General features: G+C 43.7%; 1 protein-coding gene across 4 annotated transcripts in view; it reads left to right on the forward strand.

Moving 5' to 3' along the window:
• Positions 1-18,347, forward strand: part of crebrf (creb3 regulatory factor) — a 30,221-nt gene that overhangs the window by 409 nt on the left and 11,465 nt on the right. The window contains exons 1-9 of one of the 4 annotated variants that reach the window (XM_030437720.1): positions 493-528; positions 9,034-9,282; positions 10,312-10,437; positions 12,483-12,658; positions 14,500-15,653; positions 16,054-16,251; positions 17,168-17,357; positions 17,505-17,578; positions 17,767-17,910. In XM_030437720.1, coding sequence (XP_030293580.1) covers positions 9,274-9,282; positions 10,312-10,437; positions 12,483-12,658; positions 14,500-15,653; positions 16,054-16,251; positions 17,168-17,357; positions 17,505-17,578; positions 17,767-17,910 — 2,071 coding nt within the window. In that variant the 5' untranslated portion in view covers positions 493-528; positions 9,034-9,273. Of the gene's footprint in view, positions 1-492; positions 529-996; positions 1,086-9,033; positions 9,283-10,311; positions 10,438-12,482; positions 12,659-14,499; positions 15,654-16,053; positions 16,252-17,167; positions 17,358-17,504; positions 17,579-17,766; positions 17,911-18,347 lie in introns of those variants that run through there. The other 3 variants (XM_030437719.1, XM_030437718.1, XM_030437721.1) reach the window with 3 other exon arrangements.

Consider the following 18,347-nt stretch of genomic DNA (forward strand, 5'->3'; position numbering starts at 1 on the left):
CACGTCCGCGTGTGCGTGCGGAGCAGTTTGTCGAGCTCGTGCAGGAAGTAGTCCACGAGCTGAAATGTAGCTATGTAACGCTTCACAGTCAAATGTCACTCAGCGCGGATACACCTGTCCAAAAATAACGTCCCGCTGAGTTTCATGACTGAGTCCTCGCTCAGGTAATCGGCCGGCCTCTCTGTCCGTGTGGTTACACGTCTAACTCGGGCTCAGGGTGGTTAAAAACTGCACTTATGTAAGAAGATTGACGTGCACTTTACTTTTAAACTATCCGAGTCATGCTGCACTTCTTTACCGTACACTTACACGTTATTTAACTGTGTGGATAAAGCAGAAAAGTATTAATGACAGCATCGACATGTGTTGTGTTGAGAAAAAGGACTGTGTGCCAGTGAAATGCCCGACAGTGACTTTTTGCAGGCAGCCCGAGCTGTCAGCAGGTACACGCCCCCCAACACACAACACACGGTGCTGCTGCTGCTGCTGCTGGAACAAGATCGACATAGCCAGAATTTTCCACGCGATGTGAGTTAAATAACACACCCGAACCATGCCTGTGTTTGGACCGAGGAGGTATCTTCAGTATCGATTTGTTTGGGATGATAGATTAGTTTTAATTTACACCCTAAACAACCAGCAGTGTAGTTAATCAGCTGATAAACGTTTGATTTTGTGTCTTTTCTTGTGTATGAATGCTAGCAGACGTCACGCGTTGACGTGCGGTACGTCGTTGTGTTCAGATGTTGTGTTTGGTTGTAGATTGTGTCTAAAACATCTTTTAAATAAAGCTATCTAGGCCACGGGCATGTAGGCCTCCAACTTGTTTATCTTCTGCCTCAGCCTAGATTGAAACGGGCTGTTTATTATGAAGCAGCTCGCGGGGCTGACAGTCGCGGCGGCCAATCGGACACGCACGGAGGCGGGACGTCACCTCCGCTCGGCCAATCGGGAAGAGGGATTACGTGGGTGTTGGCACAGAGTGTTAGATTGAGGTTTTATTTTGCTTTGCTGAGGAGCTGTGATGAGTGCAGAGACTGTGGACATACTGGTGACATTTATGGCTTTATTGGTGCTTATAATAGGTCAGTTGTAATTTGTACCTGCATGTAAGATGGTGCTGATGATGATGTTGAGATGTAGGTTTATGTGTTTTAATCAGAAACAAGTGAATCCATCACAAAGAGATGGAGAGCTCTAACAGATGTGATGTTTTTTAAAAGACTGAGTTTTAATTCGTTTGTGTTTTCAGTTTTTGCTACTATCTCATGCTTGTCGTGTCGTGTGTGTGTTTTCCACTTGATTTGTGGTTGTTTTTATAATTTATAATATATAACCTTTATATATGGGAGACTGCTAAGATCATTGTTATTCCATCAGCAGCTGCAGTGTCGTATTACTAGATCTGTTCATCTATTACTATCTCACTGAAGATAAACATTTGTGTTCTGTACATGCATGTGCTGGCACAACATATGTCAAGTCATCAGATGCATCAAGTTCAGCATATTATTTACAATGAGTCTTTCTTATTATCATATCTAATTAGGGGCCACGTGTGTTTGCAGCAGAGCATCCCACAAGTTTTCTGTACACTGTTGACAATCTAACATGTTGAATAATGTTCAAAATAACCTGATCACAAACTCGGGCTGAGGTTCTTTTCTGAAATGGTTCTAATTCTCATGAACGATTTAATTTAAACTGCTCAAATGATTTCAGACGAGGCTCTCGTAGTGTATTGATGTGAGATCACGATGATCTTTTCGTATTTTAGATTTGTTGTTTTTTTGCTTCCAGAGTAAATCTTGCTAACCTGAGTCATGACGGCTTTGTCACCATCAAAGCGCTCTTGTTTCTTTAGCCGACGTTTTGAAGAGTCATGGCAGCGAAAGCACAGGTGGAGCTACGTTAAGAACAATAGTGATGAATCCGCTCCAGAAATTATTGCAGTGCAGCCCGGTGATTAACAGTGGTATTAGTTACGCCTGTTACTGAATAAGGGATATTCAACTTTAGTTTCATTTCATGTTTTTTCCTCTGCTGCGGTTCTGTGTGTCTCCCAGTTCTGGACCCTCTGGCTTACAGTAAACTTCCTGTAGGCATGTAGTTGTGTTACACAGTAACTGTGGACAAGAGCTAGATATTTAGATAAAAAAGAACATAGTGTGCCTATCCAGTGTGACAAATACTTGTCGGTTGTTCCTCAGTAGTAGATAGCATGTGGATACTTGTGTGTCTGAGCTGTAGAATGGAGGTAATCAATGAGCCGGAACACTTCCAAGTCAGACAAGAACATTACAAACCTGTCAAATTTGTTGAACATGGATTGTTTAAATGTACAGCTGAAGGAAAAGTAACACGGCAGCAATGAATTTGCGATCTTCAGAACAGTTTATAGTGCAGCACTGTGGCACAAGAGCTGCTCCGTGAACTGAAGAAAGAATTTGTACTTGAAGTGCGTCTTGTTGACTGACTGGGCCGGTTGCTTTAACCATGACCTCTAACCATCCACCCATTCTGTGATATCTATTGTCATCTCTTTAATTAATCTTATCTATCGAGTGGGGCTGAGTGATATGACTGAAATCATGGTATGAATATGAACATTTTATCTGATATTGTTTATATGACAGCGTGGTACACAAAGTCGCATATAAAATGCTCAAGTTGATGTTCAGTCCAATGAGCCGTTTCTTCTGTCGTGTTTCACAGAAGGATAAACATGAGTAACACATTTTGTATGTACGATGGATAATTTGATATTTTATTTGTAAAGTCAAGGAATACAATGAGATAACGTGTTCATGTATCACAATACAAGTTGATACGAGTTGAGTCAGCACTATTGCCCCACTGTCACTAGAGTTGGAACCAACGCGATCCAATATCAATATCGAGAGACAACATTTTGTAGCATAAATAAATAGATAACGGTTCTGTAAATATATCCAGTAATTCACATATTGTTTTTTCTCCCAGAATTCTTTGCGTCAGATGCTGGACGATTAATCTGCCGTAAAGTAACATGAAACAGTCGGCAGCTGTGTGAGCTCGTAACGTTGCGTTCCTCTGAAAGTGTAAAAGCTGCTGGTGACCTCATAATTTGGCTAATTTGGTGGTTTTTGACAGATTGCAAACCAACTTTAAAGATACTTACTGTATCAAGTAGGGGTGTTCCAACAAGGGTACCTCACGATTCGATTCGATTTCGATTATAGGAGCTTCGATTTTTCGATTCTTCGATTATAACGATTGTCGATTCGATTCGATTATTGGTGCCACGATTCTTCGATTATTGTGATTTTTAATGCTTTTTTTCCATACAAGATTCATTTTGTCTTCATCTGTGGCTACATTTGTAAATAAATAGCCTTTCAATTAACACAGTTCCTCTAAAACTACACTAATTAAGTAAATAACAAGGTTTTTTGAACATTTGACTTGTATTTTTCAAAGACACAAAATATTTTATTTTATGACTATGTAAACATTTGTACTTTGACCTACTTAACTTGGACCAGAGAGAGCCCCCTCTATTGGCGGAAAACACTGAAAACAGCAAATCGTGTTGGTCTTTTCAGTTGTATCGTTTGCTTTCTCATGAAATCCAAAGTGCTCCCACACGGTTGCAGTGAACCCCGGTGGCGAGAGAATCGGCCGCTCTTTGGGGGCTGCTAAAGCTGTTGCCATTTTGCAAAGAAACTAACGTTACTGCTCCGTTTGTTGTGGTCCCACTCACTAAACAGTCCAGGCGGCGCGCGCGCTAAGGTTCCGGTTACGTGTTTTTTGTTCCGGTCTTGCAGCAAAGCATCAATGTTAATTAATCGATGCCAAATCGTCACGTGACGCATCGCGATGCATCGCCACATCGATGACTTGCACCCACCTCTAGTATCAAGTCAGGAACAGTTTGCCGTCATATATCGGCTCTATTTAATTTCATTATCAGCCGATAACCAATTATATAAATTTACTAATATCGGGCTGATAATTTATTTGGGCTTGTTTACGTCATGCATCCGTCACTGTATTGTATTTGCAGATAAACAAATTCTGGTATCTCTGTGCACTGTCACCTGCCTGCCTAGATTAACCAATGAAAATAATCCATATAATTGAATCATTAATAGAACTGTTAGCGAGCAGCACCCGCTGTACCACACTGTACCCATGTTTACGACTTTGTGGATTAATGACCTTCGCTGGTGTTTGAACAGATGCTCTCACATGTCCTTTTCAGAAAACTGTCTGGCATCTCCTGCTTGTTATCTGTGTAGGAATCAGCCGCTGACTGGTATCAGTAGGTAGCTCATTCCAAATAAGACACTGCTGATTGGCCTACTTGGATCACGTCCAATGTTGTGAGGCGGAGAATGTGAGCTGTTTGCATGATAGTGAAGCTCTGAGTCGAGTGCAGCACAGTCACAACTCAGCTCTGCAGATCTCCCCCATCTGATTGTGCATGAAGATTCAGCGATAACAGAGTGAGGTTTCCAAGCATGTGTCTTCATTAGGCTATACGTTGCGTGGTAGAGCCCAATCTAATCTCTTAAAATGCTCACTGGCATACGACCCCAAACTCCCAAATTATTAATAATATAAAACTTCATGTTTTACGTTTGTCAGCTGTAATTAGCGGAGTTTGACTTGATAAATGTTATTTATAAATTATAAAATATATGAAGCTTGCATTCATTATTCCTTCGACCATTTGACAAATTAATTAATCCACTAATGTAAGCATGGATAAACACTCTGTCAGATAATACTGCGACCACATTTTTTAATGATCAGAAAAGACGGAGCTGTTGTCGTTTCGAGTTCACGCTGAGCTCATCGTAGACGGACGTGTATGTGTGCACAGGACATCGACACAGGAAACCAAACGTTCGTAGACGGAGTGCATCGGGACCCCACATGTCAAAGTTAGTTATCAAGCAACAAAAGCACATCTTGCAAATTGTGCAAGAAGATATTTAATATATCCAACCTGTGAGCTGCAGCAGACGAGAGTGATGCAGCCACAGTGAATCATAACAGCATAATCAAAAGTCAATCACATTACTGAGAGTGAGGGGAGTGTTTTGTTACCTGGGCTGGATGAGCCAAAGCCGGCCCTTGTTTCGGGCTCAACTAAAATTGTCTTTCTCTCGGTGCATTTCTGAGTTGTAATCATGATGCTGCAAAAATTCTGTCCTGTTGAGCAACCTCTGTCTTCCTCAGTTTATCTAACTGTCTTCAGCAAGCATCACTCAAAAGGTTTTTTTCCATTTGACAAAGCCTTAGAAAAGAAAAATGAAAACCTTTTAGGTCGTGAAGTACGCCTGGAGAAAATCTGAAGTTTTGAACCCTGTAGAACCTTAAAGCAAGGGAAATCCCAAAGTATACGAGCTGAAGGAAAAGATCTAATGCTTCGTCTACGACCAAAGCCTGAGAGAGAAATTCGGCTCGAGTGTTTCAGGGCCTGTCAGGCTCGGTCATAAATATCCTGCTGTACATCACAGCCTGTGTCAGCTACTGAGTTGGATCGTATTAAATTGTGTGGCTCAAATATTCGCTGCAGCTTTGCTTGTAGAGGTGAGACTCATTTTGCGCGTGTTTGTGAGATCGCTCACACGGGCTCTCTGTTTCCTTCTGTGATAGCAGAGAGTCTGGATTAATGTTGGTGTTACTGTTGTGCTCAGGACATATGCTTCCTCATTCTGCTTCTGCTGCAAGTGAAACCAGACGCAGCTGCCCTGGAAGGAAGTACACTTCGAGATATGATAATGATCACAATTTGTATTTCAGAGGCTGATCTTCTAAATATACTGATGGTCATTGAGATAGTGTGTGTCTGCATGCATATTCATGTGCACTGACCTGTGTGCTTGCATGTGCATTTTGTAGAGGTGTTACTTGTGTGTGTGTGTGTGTGTGTGTGTGTGTGTGTGTGTGTGTGTTTGTGTACCGCTGTGTGTTCTGCCACTTCCTGTGTCTATGCAAAATGTGTATACAAAGGGGACGGATCTCAGGGGTGAGAAGTTCAGTCGGCAGAGGAAGTGATGTCGTCAAACGGCCTCAGAGGAGTGGGATTGGTTCACGATTGTGTGTCAGCTGTTCTCTGCAGGGGTCATGTCTCCATGCAGATTCTCATGTATTTGCAATGCAAAAACAGCGAAAGGACCAAAGATCAGTCCGTGTGTTTCGGTCAGTTGTTGATGCGAAAAAGAGGCAGAGAATGAAAGTAGGGTAGAGGCGAAGTCTAGAATGATGTTGAGGTTCCTGATGTACTCGAATCAGCTGCGGTCTGAACGGAGGTGAGGAGGTAGTTTGGTTTGGAAAAGTCGGTGCTTTCCAAACATACGATGTGGGCTGAATTTGGAGTGCACACATTTCTTTTCAAAGCTTATTCACACACAACAACTTTTGGCAGCTCCAATGTAGACCGAGGTATGCTGTATGCTTTGAGTAATGAGTAATGGACTCTCTGGTGAGGTACGTCGATTAGACGAAAGGAAATGAAGATAGAAATGAAGACGTGCAAGTCGTTTAAAGACGGGCACATATTTACACATTCATTAATTAACCTCTGCCGCAAGAACAGCATCAACACCACTAACTTTTTAATTTCACGTTATAGCTGAAACGATCATTTTATCAATCAGTTGACCACCAAGGAGGTTACGTTTTCACTCACGTTCGTCTGTTTGTTGGTTTGTCAGAAGGATTATATAGAAAGTACTGAACGGATTTCCACAAAACTTTGATGGAGGATGGATCTCAGCCCAGAATAAACCCCGTTAACTTTTGGTTCTGTAAAAAAGGGACAGAACCAGGTTTTTTTTAACATTGCAAGACAGGACACTTTTTGTACTAATGCACAGATCTTGATGGAATAAAATTAGGCGTAGGTGGCTGGTTTCTGCGAGTGAGTACAATTTGATGCAGATGCTTAACATACAAAAAAAAAGAAATCTAGCCAATTTTGAATATGTTTTCGTATTGAATATTGGATTAGGCTTGATTATATTCATTCAGATTTCAGAGTCAGTATTTTGATGTATTTCCAATTTCTGATCCGTTCTGTGTATAAAAGCTGTTCTGAATGAATCCATTCACTCACAGGACGTATGATAAAGCTGGCTATTGTTGAAATATAGGAATAATGGTGCACATTCTCTCTCATGAAAGACAATCATTGTGTTACACAGTTTAAAAGTTAAACTGAAGTTTTGTCCAGAAAGGAAGGAGGAAGTCAAAACCTTGTTGAATGCCGGGTTTTTGTCTTAGTTACAGAAACGGTTGGACACAGCTCCACTAACTCGATGACGGAAAGAAACAAGTAGCGTGAACGTGAAGCAGGCTAGCCGTGCCGCACACAGTAGCACACTGAGTCAGCTGTGAGATATCTGAAAACTTTTTCTGGCCCAAAGATAGCCGGCTTACTCATTAATCTTGTTTCATGGAACAGGCCGAACGACATGAGAACATATGTAGGAAAAGCAGAAGTGAATTAGAGGGACATGAGAGGAAAGATGAGATTACGATAGACTAGCACGGCCCAGTTGTGTGTTGACTTTAGGTCCAGCTCTAGAGATGCAGACAGCCGGCGGAGCCTCCCACCCAGCAGTTATCAGTAAACAGACTGCAGGCAACAGTTTTAGAAGCACTGGTTCAGAGTTTCCCATGCTGTCTTCCTTTAAAGACACAGGAACTATTTTTTTGACAAACAAAGGCCTGGCTGTTGCTACGCTTGAATAGGACTGGTGTACGGAGAAAAGGGTATTTTTAAAAGCTTTAAGAGGAATTCTACTTAATTGAGGTTTTTTAATTCACACTGGAGTGACCAGTTAGCATCTGGAGTCGACAAGCAACCCAGCAACCGAAATCCCCTTTCCTGTACAGTGAAGAGGGAGCTGTCCGGTGAAGAGAGGGTGTGATATATTGATCGCTTCATGCAGCTGCATGGTGAGATAAAACAAGCAGCAGAGGGACAGCGCATGGCCGCCAGTGAACGGAAGGACATTGATGATAAATATTGACGGTTCAAGTTCAACTTATACTGTTGTTAGCTTGCTAGCTCCTACAGCTAATACTCTGATTTCAATATCAGCTCCTGAACTAAACTTTTTATTTTCAATGCCAATTTTTATACATCAACAAAAGATAAAATGACTCATTACAGTAAAAAGTGTGGTGAGCCCCGTCTCTGGGTGTGACCTGTGTTTACTCCTGCAAGACTTGAGACAGCACTTTTAGTTCTTGGCACAACAAGCGAGCTGCATGCTTATTGGCTCACTGACCCTGAGGAGAATTAACTCCTGAGGTGTCAAAAGTAAATATCAAATGACAGGACACTTCTGGTGCCATGAAAGCATGTTGTAGGTTCAGTCCCCAGCTCCTCTGCTCGCTTCCTGCTCAGCACCGAACAGCAGACAGACATTTAGCGACTAGCTTGTTAACGACGATGAAGGTTTTGCAGGTAAAGAGACAGATTTTTCCATTAAGAGCTGTTTGCAGAGTAAAGAGTGAATGATTTACTTACATTCATTAGTTGGTTAGAAACATGATGCCAATTAAAGGATAATTTTGCTCTGTAACTGCTGGTTTTGTTAATAAGCAACAAATTAGTTATGTGCAAAGAAACATGATTGTATCAGTTGAACCAGTGATTCATTTTATATACTAAAGAATAACGAAAATAAAATACAATTAAGCAATTATCAAAATTGTTGCCAAATAATTTCCTGTTAATTTGCTGTTGGATTCAGCACTAGTTAAAGTTCTTATTGTCATTTTTTTTCTTTTTATGTGCTTTTATCTTTCTTTTCTTTTATCTTTCTTTTCTTTTATCTTTCTTTTCTTCATTTGGAGTTTGGTTCCCACTCGTGCTGCTTTGCTCGTATCACACAGTTCAGTTCGTCCTCTTGCAGTTTGATGTGAGAGAAAGAAACTCTAAACTTTAAAATGTCCTCGCATGTCACAGTGTGGTGATTTCTTTGTTTTTCGCTTTGGATTCTAATACTTCTGCTCTGTTTTTTACCACAGACCTGAAGCATACAGAGCACCACATCAGACCGCAACAGACCAGACCAGGTCGATCCCAGTTACTGACCCGTCCCCTCCCCTCCCCCCTCCAGCCTTGAAGGCTGCATCCACCAGCACCCGCCGATCGTCCTGTTTACCAGTTATTTATTTTGCTGATCGGACAACCTCACACCACCACCACTGGGACCGGACAGGAGGCCCAGAGGTTCCCCCCGCTGGACCTCTAAGCTGTGCTTGGCGATGCCTCAGGTAAGAGGGAGGGAACTGGACTGTGAGCGCCACACAGGTGGACGGGAGTCCTCCAAACGAGCCTGGACAGTGTGGACAGGGTCTGATGTCTGAAATAGTATGAAAAATCATAATTTTGTTGAAGGAGCTTTTCAGTAACCAGAAGCCGACGTACAGTACCAAAGATGTAAATCACAGTTCAGCTGTGTGACCCCGGTTCAGTGTGACGTCATCACACGCTGCATCCAAACAGCTGCTGGGGGCAGATGGGCCGCGAACAGGGAGTGAGTTAGTGATGAACTCTGGATCCTTCTAAAAAATATGTTTTAGCTGAGTGTTGAGTGTGTGGACACTCGACCTCAGGAGGAGATGATCTAAGACCTGTTGCCATCCTCGCTTTAAGACATTGTAGAGAACACGCGTTGCATCCTGCTGGATTGTGTGGAGACAAATATTACTCTATATGACTGCAATATCTCTCGTCTCCAAGCATAACCTGTATAAACATCGTCCACCAGAGAGCGCTGATGAGGTCAAATTATTAATGTGTCTCTGCCACAATTAATATTCAAGATCTGAATCAAGATTGCGTATTTATGTTATGTGTTTACATTTTTTTTAAATTACAATCAGGTGTTTCATCGATATTGGATATTTTGAACACACTTTTAGTATTTGTTGTGTTTGTACAAACCACAACTAGAAGCTCTATGAGGCTAACGAGTCGTCCGCTGCTAACATTTGTTGACTGTGATAGCATGGCCACGTTCCTGCCGTCTCTTGTGTTTATCTCTGTATGTCAAAGATGAAGAAATAATGTTGTGTGTCTGCAGCTCGGCTGCTGAGTCATCAGCGTGAAAAGCACCGTCGTCAGGATGTTCTGCTCATCTTGTAAAAGGCAGATTTAGAAAACTGACACAACTTACAGAATTTAAAAAAACTGCACTATTGTCAATTAAACATAATATTCTGTTGTTGGTGATGATGATGATGATGATGATGATGGTGATGATGTTTTGTTTGTTCACCTCGTGTTCTGTCGTGTTGCAGCCCAGCGTCAGTGGGATGGAGCCTCCCTTTGGGGACGCCTTTCAGAACTACTCGTTTGCTGACCAGGCCCTGACCAGCACTGAGCTGCTCGCCACCAGCTCTGACCCAGATTTCATGTACGAACTGGTGAGTGGCTGTACACACACACACACACACACACACACACACACACACACACACAATCAGAGACCAAAGAGTTCTGATATAAGAGTGTACGACCGTTACTATCATCCACACCTGTATTTATACGATGGTGCGTTTCGTAACAGACTCATCTCACTGAGGCGCTGCTACAGATGAGCTTCAGACCGCTAACTGTCCTTTGAGCCTGGCTTCTTTTCAGATCAGCTACAGCTGCTCACGCTGCGCCGTCACTGAGCTGCATCTGAATGAAGGATCCAAGTTTAAAGATCACCAGTTTCCTCATGCACCACATGTGATCATCGTCCCAAGCACACAATAATTTCTGCATCATTTGTTGTGGTGGAAACATGATTTGATTGGCATGTCGACTATTTTTAAACTGCTGTTATTGATTTCGGGGATTCCTCTGATAACATTTCAGTGTAAAATATAAAAATGCTTTTCATACTTCCGTGTAGCTCACATTCAAACACCGATTGTTATCGATTGATGACAGTCACTCTGTCTGTCCTCTGTGCCGAGCTTTAACAGATTTCAGGTCAGTTTTTGTTTTGATTCTAGCCCAGTAACGTCAAAAAGAACAAATCTTAATCTGCGGCACAAACTGATTCCCTGGAAGCATCTTGCTGTGTGTGCGCAGACCAATGTGAGATATATAGGGCAGTGTGCCAACGACACGCAAACACACACAGACACTCTGGCAATGCTTTTGCTGTCAGATATCAGCCTTATTGATTTTAACGTTTGCTGATGGCTTGTGTTGGAGTTGTGTGAACTTCCTGCTGCTGCCACTTCACACTAAAAGCTCTCTACTTGCAAACCAGCAGTGGTTTTTATTGTGAAGCACCTGCAGGAAAAGCAAGTAGTATATCAGAGAGTTGGCTGAGATTCGCACGTGTTACTATTCTGCATTAAACATGGACATATTCTGAGCTGTTACTTCAGTTTGTTGTAGTTCAGGAAGAAACAGCCGCAGGGAGACGTCAGACGAACGCACCTCCAACGTGTCATCGAGGCAAACTGCTTCTTTAACCTTGCCATGCTGTGCAGTGGAAAAACACCCGCACCCGCGCCAGCTTGAGTAGCTCGAGTGGTCACAGTTGCTCACAGCTCTGCTCTGCGAGAGTTTCCCCACCCGTATCGAAAAACAATATTAGGTTACACAGCACACAAGCTCCCAACAAACACCAGAGAGAATCCAGTAAGTGGCACAGTGATGTTTTGTGTCTAATGCTTTTTAAAATTCAAATAATTAAAGGACTACAAAACGAGTATTACAGCCAGATGTTTCACGCAAATTTGACAGCATTGAGATCAAACACAAACAGGAAAGTCATCAGGTTTGAATCCAAACACAGAAGTTGTCACCTGAACAGAGTGAAGTCAGAATGTCTGCAGGGATGACGGCAGACCTTCTTCACCGCTGAAGTAAATGGAAAGTCCCTTGAACTTCCTCCGACATGTTGGTTAGACATTTTCTCTGAAGAAAACACAGCGCCGCTTTCACTTCCAGTGTTTTGTTTGTTTCTTCTGTTTGTATCTCATTGTAAAACAGAGGTTAGCTCAGCCGCCAGCGTGGCATTTTAAACAGAGCGACCGCGTCTAATTGTTTATCAGCCGTGTGACACTTGCCCGGCTCGCAGCTCACCTGTCACTGCTCATGCTGTCAGCTACAGGTGTCTCCCTCAATTTACTGTCCGCCGTAGACTAAACAATAGTGATTCAGAGCCGCGCTCTCCATTTCGAGCGCCACAGTAACACGTTAATCAGACGATTGTGTTGTGTTGGATCACAAAGCATCCTCTTAGATCAACAAATAGGACTTCTATAAACACCTTGACTAAATGTACATTATGAAAAGATTTCCAGTGTCAAAAAAACGTTCTTACTGAGAACTCACACTCGCTATATGACTCCACAGTCACAGACGATGTTGCGGTGGTAAAATGAAAACAGAAACTAAACTGACTGGAATTTTAAAACACCCTTTCTAACCCAGAATCCATGTTTTTTTCTCCGCTGTGCAGGACAGAGACATGACCCACCGACAGAGCCCCTGTGGGGACAGCGTGGTGGGGGTCGGGGACGGAGGGAAGGAGGTGGAGGGCTGCGTGGATCAGCTCATGGGTCTGGGCGAGTGCGAGACGGTCTACAGCAGCTCAGCGTTCGAACAGTGGGACTCCTACTGGGAAGACCTCACCAGGTACTGGATTATTTATGTTTGTACTGGAGCTTATTTTAGATCAAGTTAAAAACAGCAGTAAGTAAATAAGACGCAATAACATACTGATGAATTCAAACGGCCCTCTAGCTCCCCGTAAACTTCCTGAAGTTGAATGTGGCTTTACAGTTTTACGTATACATGGATGGTGCAGTAACTACAGGAAGTAACAGTTAGTAAAAACGTAGAATAACAGCAGCATTTTCCTTTAAAATCAAAATCAAGACAGTTGCGCTTCTTCTGAGTGAACTTGGTTTTCTACAAGACATCAGCTTGTTAATCAGGAGTGTTTGCTGTCCTAGTTTATATGAGGGTTGAGCTGAATATGCGGCTGAAACAAGCAGCTGGTGGTCGACTTTTGTATCAGTATTCGTACTCGTCATGAAGGAAAACCCTGATTGTGTAAAAACAGCCTGACACTTTTCTTCCAGATTGGTTTGCTGAATATCTTCAGTTTAGTTGCTCAGAGAAGTCGGTTTGTATGAGACACAGTGCAGACAGAAGGTACAGGTTGTGACTTTCTCTGCTTCTGCTGGTTAGATTTAATTTCATCTGTTTGAGTCACTGCTACCGCGGTTTGTAAAAGACTTTCACTCGGCTGAGGGCGTTTGACAAGCAGACAGTCGCAAGGCTGAGTGCAAATGTCACTGTCAACACGAGCTGTGCCTGTTTGCATAAATCACCCAACTTCACACCGTCGGCTCATTTAAGCAATTAACCAGAGTAACAATTTACAACAATCTAATCTAATTGTAATCTAAAAAAAACATTTGGTGTCAATTGCTTATCTGAGGTTTATTCTTGTGTTTATAACAAAACTTCTTCTGTAAATGTTTTCTTACTCAAACATAAACATGGATCTGAAACTGTAAATAGTTTTGAATAAAATGACATCTTAAATCCGCGTGTTTGACTCCGCGATCATCTGAATTGTTGTGGATGATTGTTTTCGGGGGACCAGCTGGATTTAAGTCATTTAAGAGGGTTCTGGCTCAGAGGAGGTTGAGTTCAGTGATTTCCTGAATCACGTTTGCTTAATTTCTACTGTATGAATGACAGAAGTGAAGTCAGTCTGTGAGCATTATGAGATCGGACAGGTGCCTAAAGGTTTTTATAGCCGGAGAGTTTACCATCACTGATGGGTAATTCATGGAGGCAGGTCATCCTGGTCGAACACACACAGATGATGCGTAGCAGGTATTGGTTTTGCTCCAAGGCAGGGTGTGGTTAAAGAGGTCGGTAAACAACAAAGCAGCTGGCTGCCGCAGTCTCCTGAGAACTCAGGTGATGCTCCGTCTGTCCTGCAGCTATCCTGATGCTCTGCTGCCAAAATAGTTTGTGCACGCTGTCCTCTGATGTCAGCTGAGGGCAGACAACAGTTTCTAAAGTCCAAAGGCTATTAAAACGGAGGCGGAGGAGTGCTGGGTTGAGCGTATCTGCCGTTAAGAGGGTTGATTGAGGTCATGTTTCAGTGGGGCAGAGGAAAGTGCTGCATCTTTTGGATAATGAGTGAGTCATTCTTTTACGACCCAGACTGTCCAGCTTAGTCCCACATATCTGTTTTGTAGCTGTGGAGTGTTTCTGGGTCAGTAGAAGCTGTCGTAACTGTGATTTACCAAACAGCAGTTTTCTTCATAAAAAGATTAAAGCAGTGACGGTGTTCATTTGTCAAAACTGTAACAACGAGATGTGAAACGTACGACTGTACTGAGCTTCATCTAGTCTGTGTTGTGTTCATTCAAGTATATAAAACAGGGAAAGTAACATTTGTTGGTAACATTTTAAAGGTTATATACAATAAAGATTTTCTCTGTGCTCTGCAGATACACACGGCTGGCCAGCTGTGACATCTGGGGAACCAAAGAGGTGGACTTCCTTGGCTTGGATGACTTCTCTAGTCCCTACCAGGACGAGGAAGTGATTGGTCGAACCCCGACACTTGCTCAGCTGAACAGCGAGGATTCGCAGCCTGTGTGTGAGGCTCTCTACCCCCCAGCTGACCTGACCCTGTCCACCCCCCAGCCTCAGCCTCAGCCGTCCCAGCTTCCCTGTCACAGTAAGAGACCCCTGATCCCTGGACAAGGATTGGGCCCCGGTTCTGTGCGGCCCTCCATGAGCTCCACATCTTCCTCCCGTCCCTCCCGCAGCCTTCTCCCAGACTTTCCAGAAGGCTCCCAAAAAGCCACCAGGCCCGTCCCCTCCAGCACTGAGACCATGGCCAAGACCCAGAACCTCCTCAGTCTCACCCAGGACTACGGCCAATCTCAAACCAAGCCCCATGGCCGAGGAGCCAAGATGGCGGCCCCGACTTCTCATTGCTCTGACTTTGTGCGAAAGGCCAAAGTCCGTGTGAGTGCCGTGCATAAAACTCTTCCTGACAAGCCCCCCCAGACGGATTTCGAGAGGTCTGATCCCCCTCTACCTCTCTCCCAGCCCCAAGACGAGAAGGCCTCCACTTCGGCGAGCGCTGCCTTGGTGGGACTTCCTGCTGCAGCGGCCAGCGGCTCCAGCAGCCTGATGAGCTTTGAAAGGAGGTCAGAGGGGCTGGGGAGGAGAGAGATTCCTGTAGGCTGGTCCGCCGCAGTGCCTCATCTCATCGAGGCGAGTCAGGCCCTGGAGGGCAGCACCTCTGCCACGATGGGCAGCGGGGATAGCGTGGCGGGGGCTAGCGGCGGCGTTGTCGAGGGTACAGAGAAGAGCAAGGAAGAGGAACACAACTACTCTCTGTTCCTGACCCGCAGCAGACTGGCCAGCAGAGCCCACTCCCTGCTGGATGAGGATGAGGAAGAGGAGGAGGATGAGGAAGAGGCGGAAGAGGATGAAGGCGACGGGCTGGAGCTCGATGACGAAGATCACGATGAGGGTTTTGGCAGCGAGCACGAGCTGTCGGAGAACGAGGAGGAAGAGGACGAGGAGGAGGATGAAGACTACGAAGCAGACAAGGATGACGACATGAGCGACGCCTTCTCCGAGCCAGGTAGCATCCCGGCGTCTTCCTTCTATTGTCACCAGTCTATTTATAACGTTCTACAATTACCTTTTACCTGGTTATAAGGTAAATTCAATACTGATACCTCTCAATGTGACAGGCACTGAAGGCGAGAGGATTACAAAGTTATTATCCGACTTCTCTGAGCTGAAGAAGTAATTAAATTAAAACTATTTTTATGGAGGAGTTCTGAGGCTGAAGCAGCTCTGCAGTCTCGTAGTTCAGCACTAGAACAAAGTTCATTTTCATTCACTGTCGCCACAAACAACAGCAAATTAAAGTTCCTCATAGCAGCTTTAAGCAATAACGTCCTGCGTCCATTTCTCCTTTTTCGTGTTTCTGTTCTGCCGCTCTGATTTCCTCCCTGTTCTCCTCCCGCCTCCACCAGGCTGCGACATGGAGCTGATGGAGGACATTAAAGGCCTGACAGCAGGAGTCTCCAGCCGGAAGAGAGGCAAGCGCCGCTACTTCTGGGAGTACAGCGAGCAGCTCACCCCCTCCAAACAGGAACGTATGCTTAAGCCGTCTGAGTGGGACAGACACACGCTGCCTAGCAACCTGTACCAGAAGAACGGGCCTCTCCATGGTATACATATGCACAAACACACACACAAACACACACACACACACATATATGAACTGAACACCGGAGCACAAACAGACGTCGTGATGTAATGACCGTTCTTTACAAAAATCTTCAAAGGAGCGACTTTGTGTGAAACAAAATGAAATAATCTATTGGATTATTATATTTTTGGCAGAAAACATATAAATGCAGCTCAAGACATTCAGCAGGACTGTGACGGTTTGAATTTTCCACAACAGCAGCTGTGCACAGCGTGTTGCAGTGATACTGCAGCTCGAGTGATGGCATTGAAAGTATTAATTGGATGAAAGGAGCACGTCTCATTTCTCACATAAAAGGCGGCAGATTTCTCTCGCATTCACGTCCGTATTTATTTAATTCTGTCGCCTGAGATGAATGTTGCGTGAGGATGTAGAGGATGACTCATGATGCATATTGATCATTTCACAAAGAAAAAACACTTGAAGCTTCTGCTGTTTGAAAATTCAATCATAACTTAAAAGTGTTGAGATTCAACACAGAGGGACGATTTCTTTGTTACTGAACCAGGAGCTGTTGTAGATCCACTGCAGGCGTCATCAACTGTGGCTGCATGAAAAATAACTGTCGAAAATGTGTTTGCTGCTTGCGGCAATGAGAAGAATGAGAAAATGTCAAATTGCTCTGAAAGATATTGAGTAAACAGGGAAACAGTGCAAATCGAACATTAGATGAAGTCATTTAAATGGATGCTGGAGGAAGACGGAAGAAAAGTTTAGATACAAACAAACGTTTCAAATAAACGTTATTTGATATAAATCAGTTATTTTTAACTTGATAAACCACAAGACACCTATTTAAATAATTTAATTTAAATGTTTGTCATTCTGATGCAGTAATCATCTCTAACGGCTTCTTTTCTTCTCTCCTCGTGTAGGAAAGTATATGCTGAAGAAATCTCGCCGCACCGACGTGGAGGATCTGACCCCGAATCCACGCAAGCTGCTGCAGATCGGCACCGAGCTCCGCAAACTGAACAAGGTGATCAGCGACTTGACCCCCGTGAGCGAGCTGCCGCTGACTGCACGGCCGCGGTCCCGCAAGGAGAAGAACAAGCTGGCATCCAGGTAAATTATTCACGCATTACGGACGCACATCTGTACACATCTTGCTCACCTCCACGATATTGTAGTCGAGACGCTGATTTGGGAGCAGTGTGTCATGTCTCCCGGTGCCTCCATGAGTAAACTCCGCTCACCTGTCGTGTTTTATAGAGCGTGCCGTCTAAAAAAGAAGGCCCAGTATGAAGCAAACAAGGTGAAGCTCTGGGGACTCAGCACAGAGTACGGTACGTTGACACCACATGTTTTTAAACTCAACGACCCTCTGCAGTGATTGTGATTATTGTAATTTATGCAGCTGCACCTATTTTTAAGCCTTGTTAAATTAAAAGTTGACCCTCTGATAGTTGATGAGTAATAGACGGAGTGTTGTGTTTGTGTGCTGAATGCTCGTTTGTCGGCTGTCCTCCATCAGACCGACTGCTGTTTGTGATCAACGCCATCAAGGAGGAGATCGTGGCCCGAGTGGAGGACTCTTCTCCCCGTCCGACCAACATGACTGACACTCTGGAGCATCTCATCCAGGAGACACTTGGTGAGAACAATTTGCAGCTGACAGGTAACCAAAAATAGACTTTGTTATGTTAAAGATGATAAAAACATTCTCAGACACATGGACTTTATCGCCAATTCATTTTATCATGCGGGAAACTTTCGAATGACATCTTAAGTACGATATGAACGGGACTTTACTTGTATATACTCACTTAATATCCCGGATATTTTGTCAGCTGCGTTAATGTTGGAAATTTGTTGTTTGTTGTTGTTCAGTTTTGCTTTTCAGTGTTGCACGTTGTTGACGATGTCCGACGCTCTCGCCTGACAGACGGCTGAATTTAGCGAGCGCTGGTTGCTCCTGACATTCTCTGTCATCTTCTAAAAAAATGTCAACACAGCCGATCACGCTGCACTTTAGTCGAATGCTGTTCAATGGTTCATTTATTACACATGTCCTCCGCAATTATGACGAATTACAGGTGATACTAGTAACTGAAA

Source organism: Sparus aurata, chromosome 13, assembly GCF_900880675.1.
Source record: "Sparus aurata chromosome 13, fSpaAur1.1, whole genome shotgun sequence".
Taxonomy (NCBI): Eukaryota; Metazoa; Chordata; class Actinopteri; order Spariformes; family Sparidae; genus Sparus; species Sparus aurata.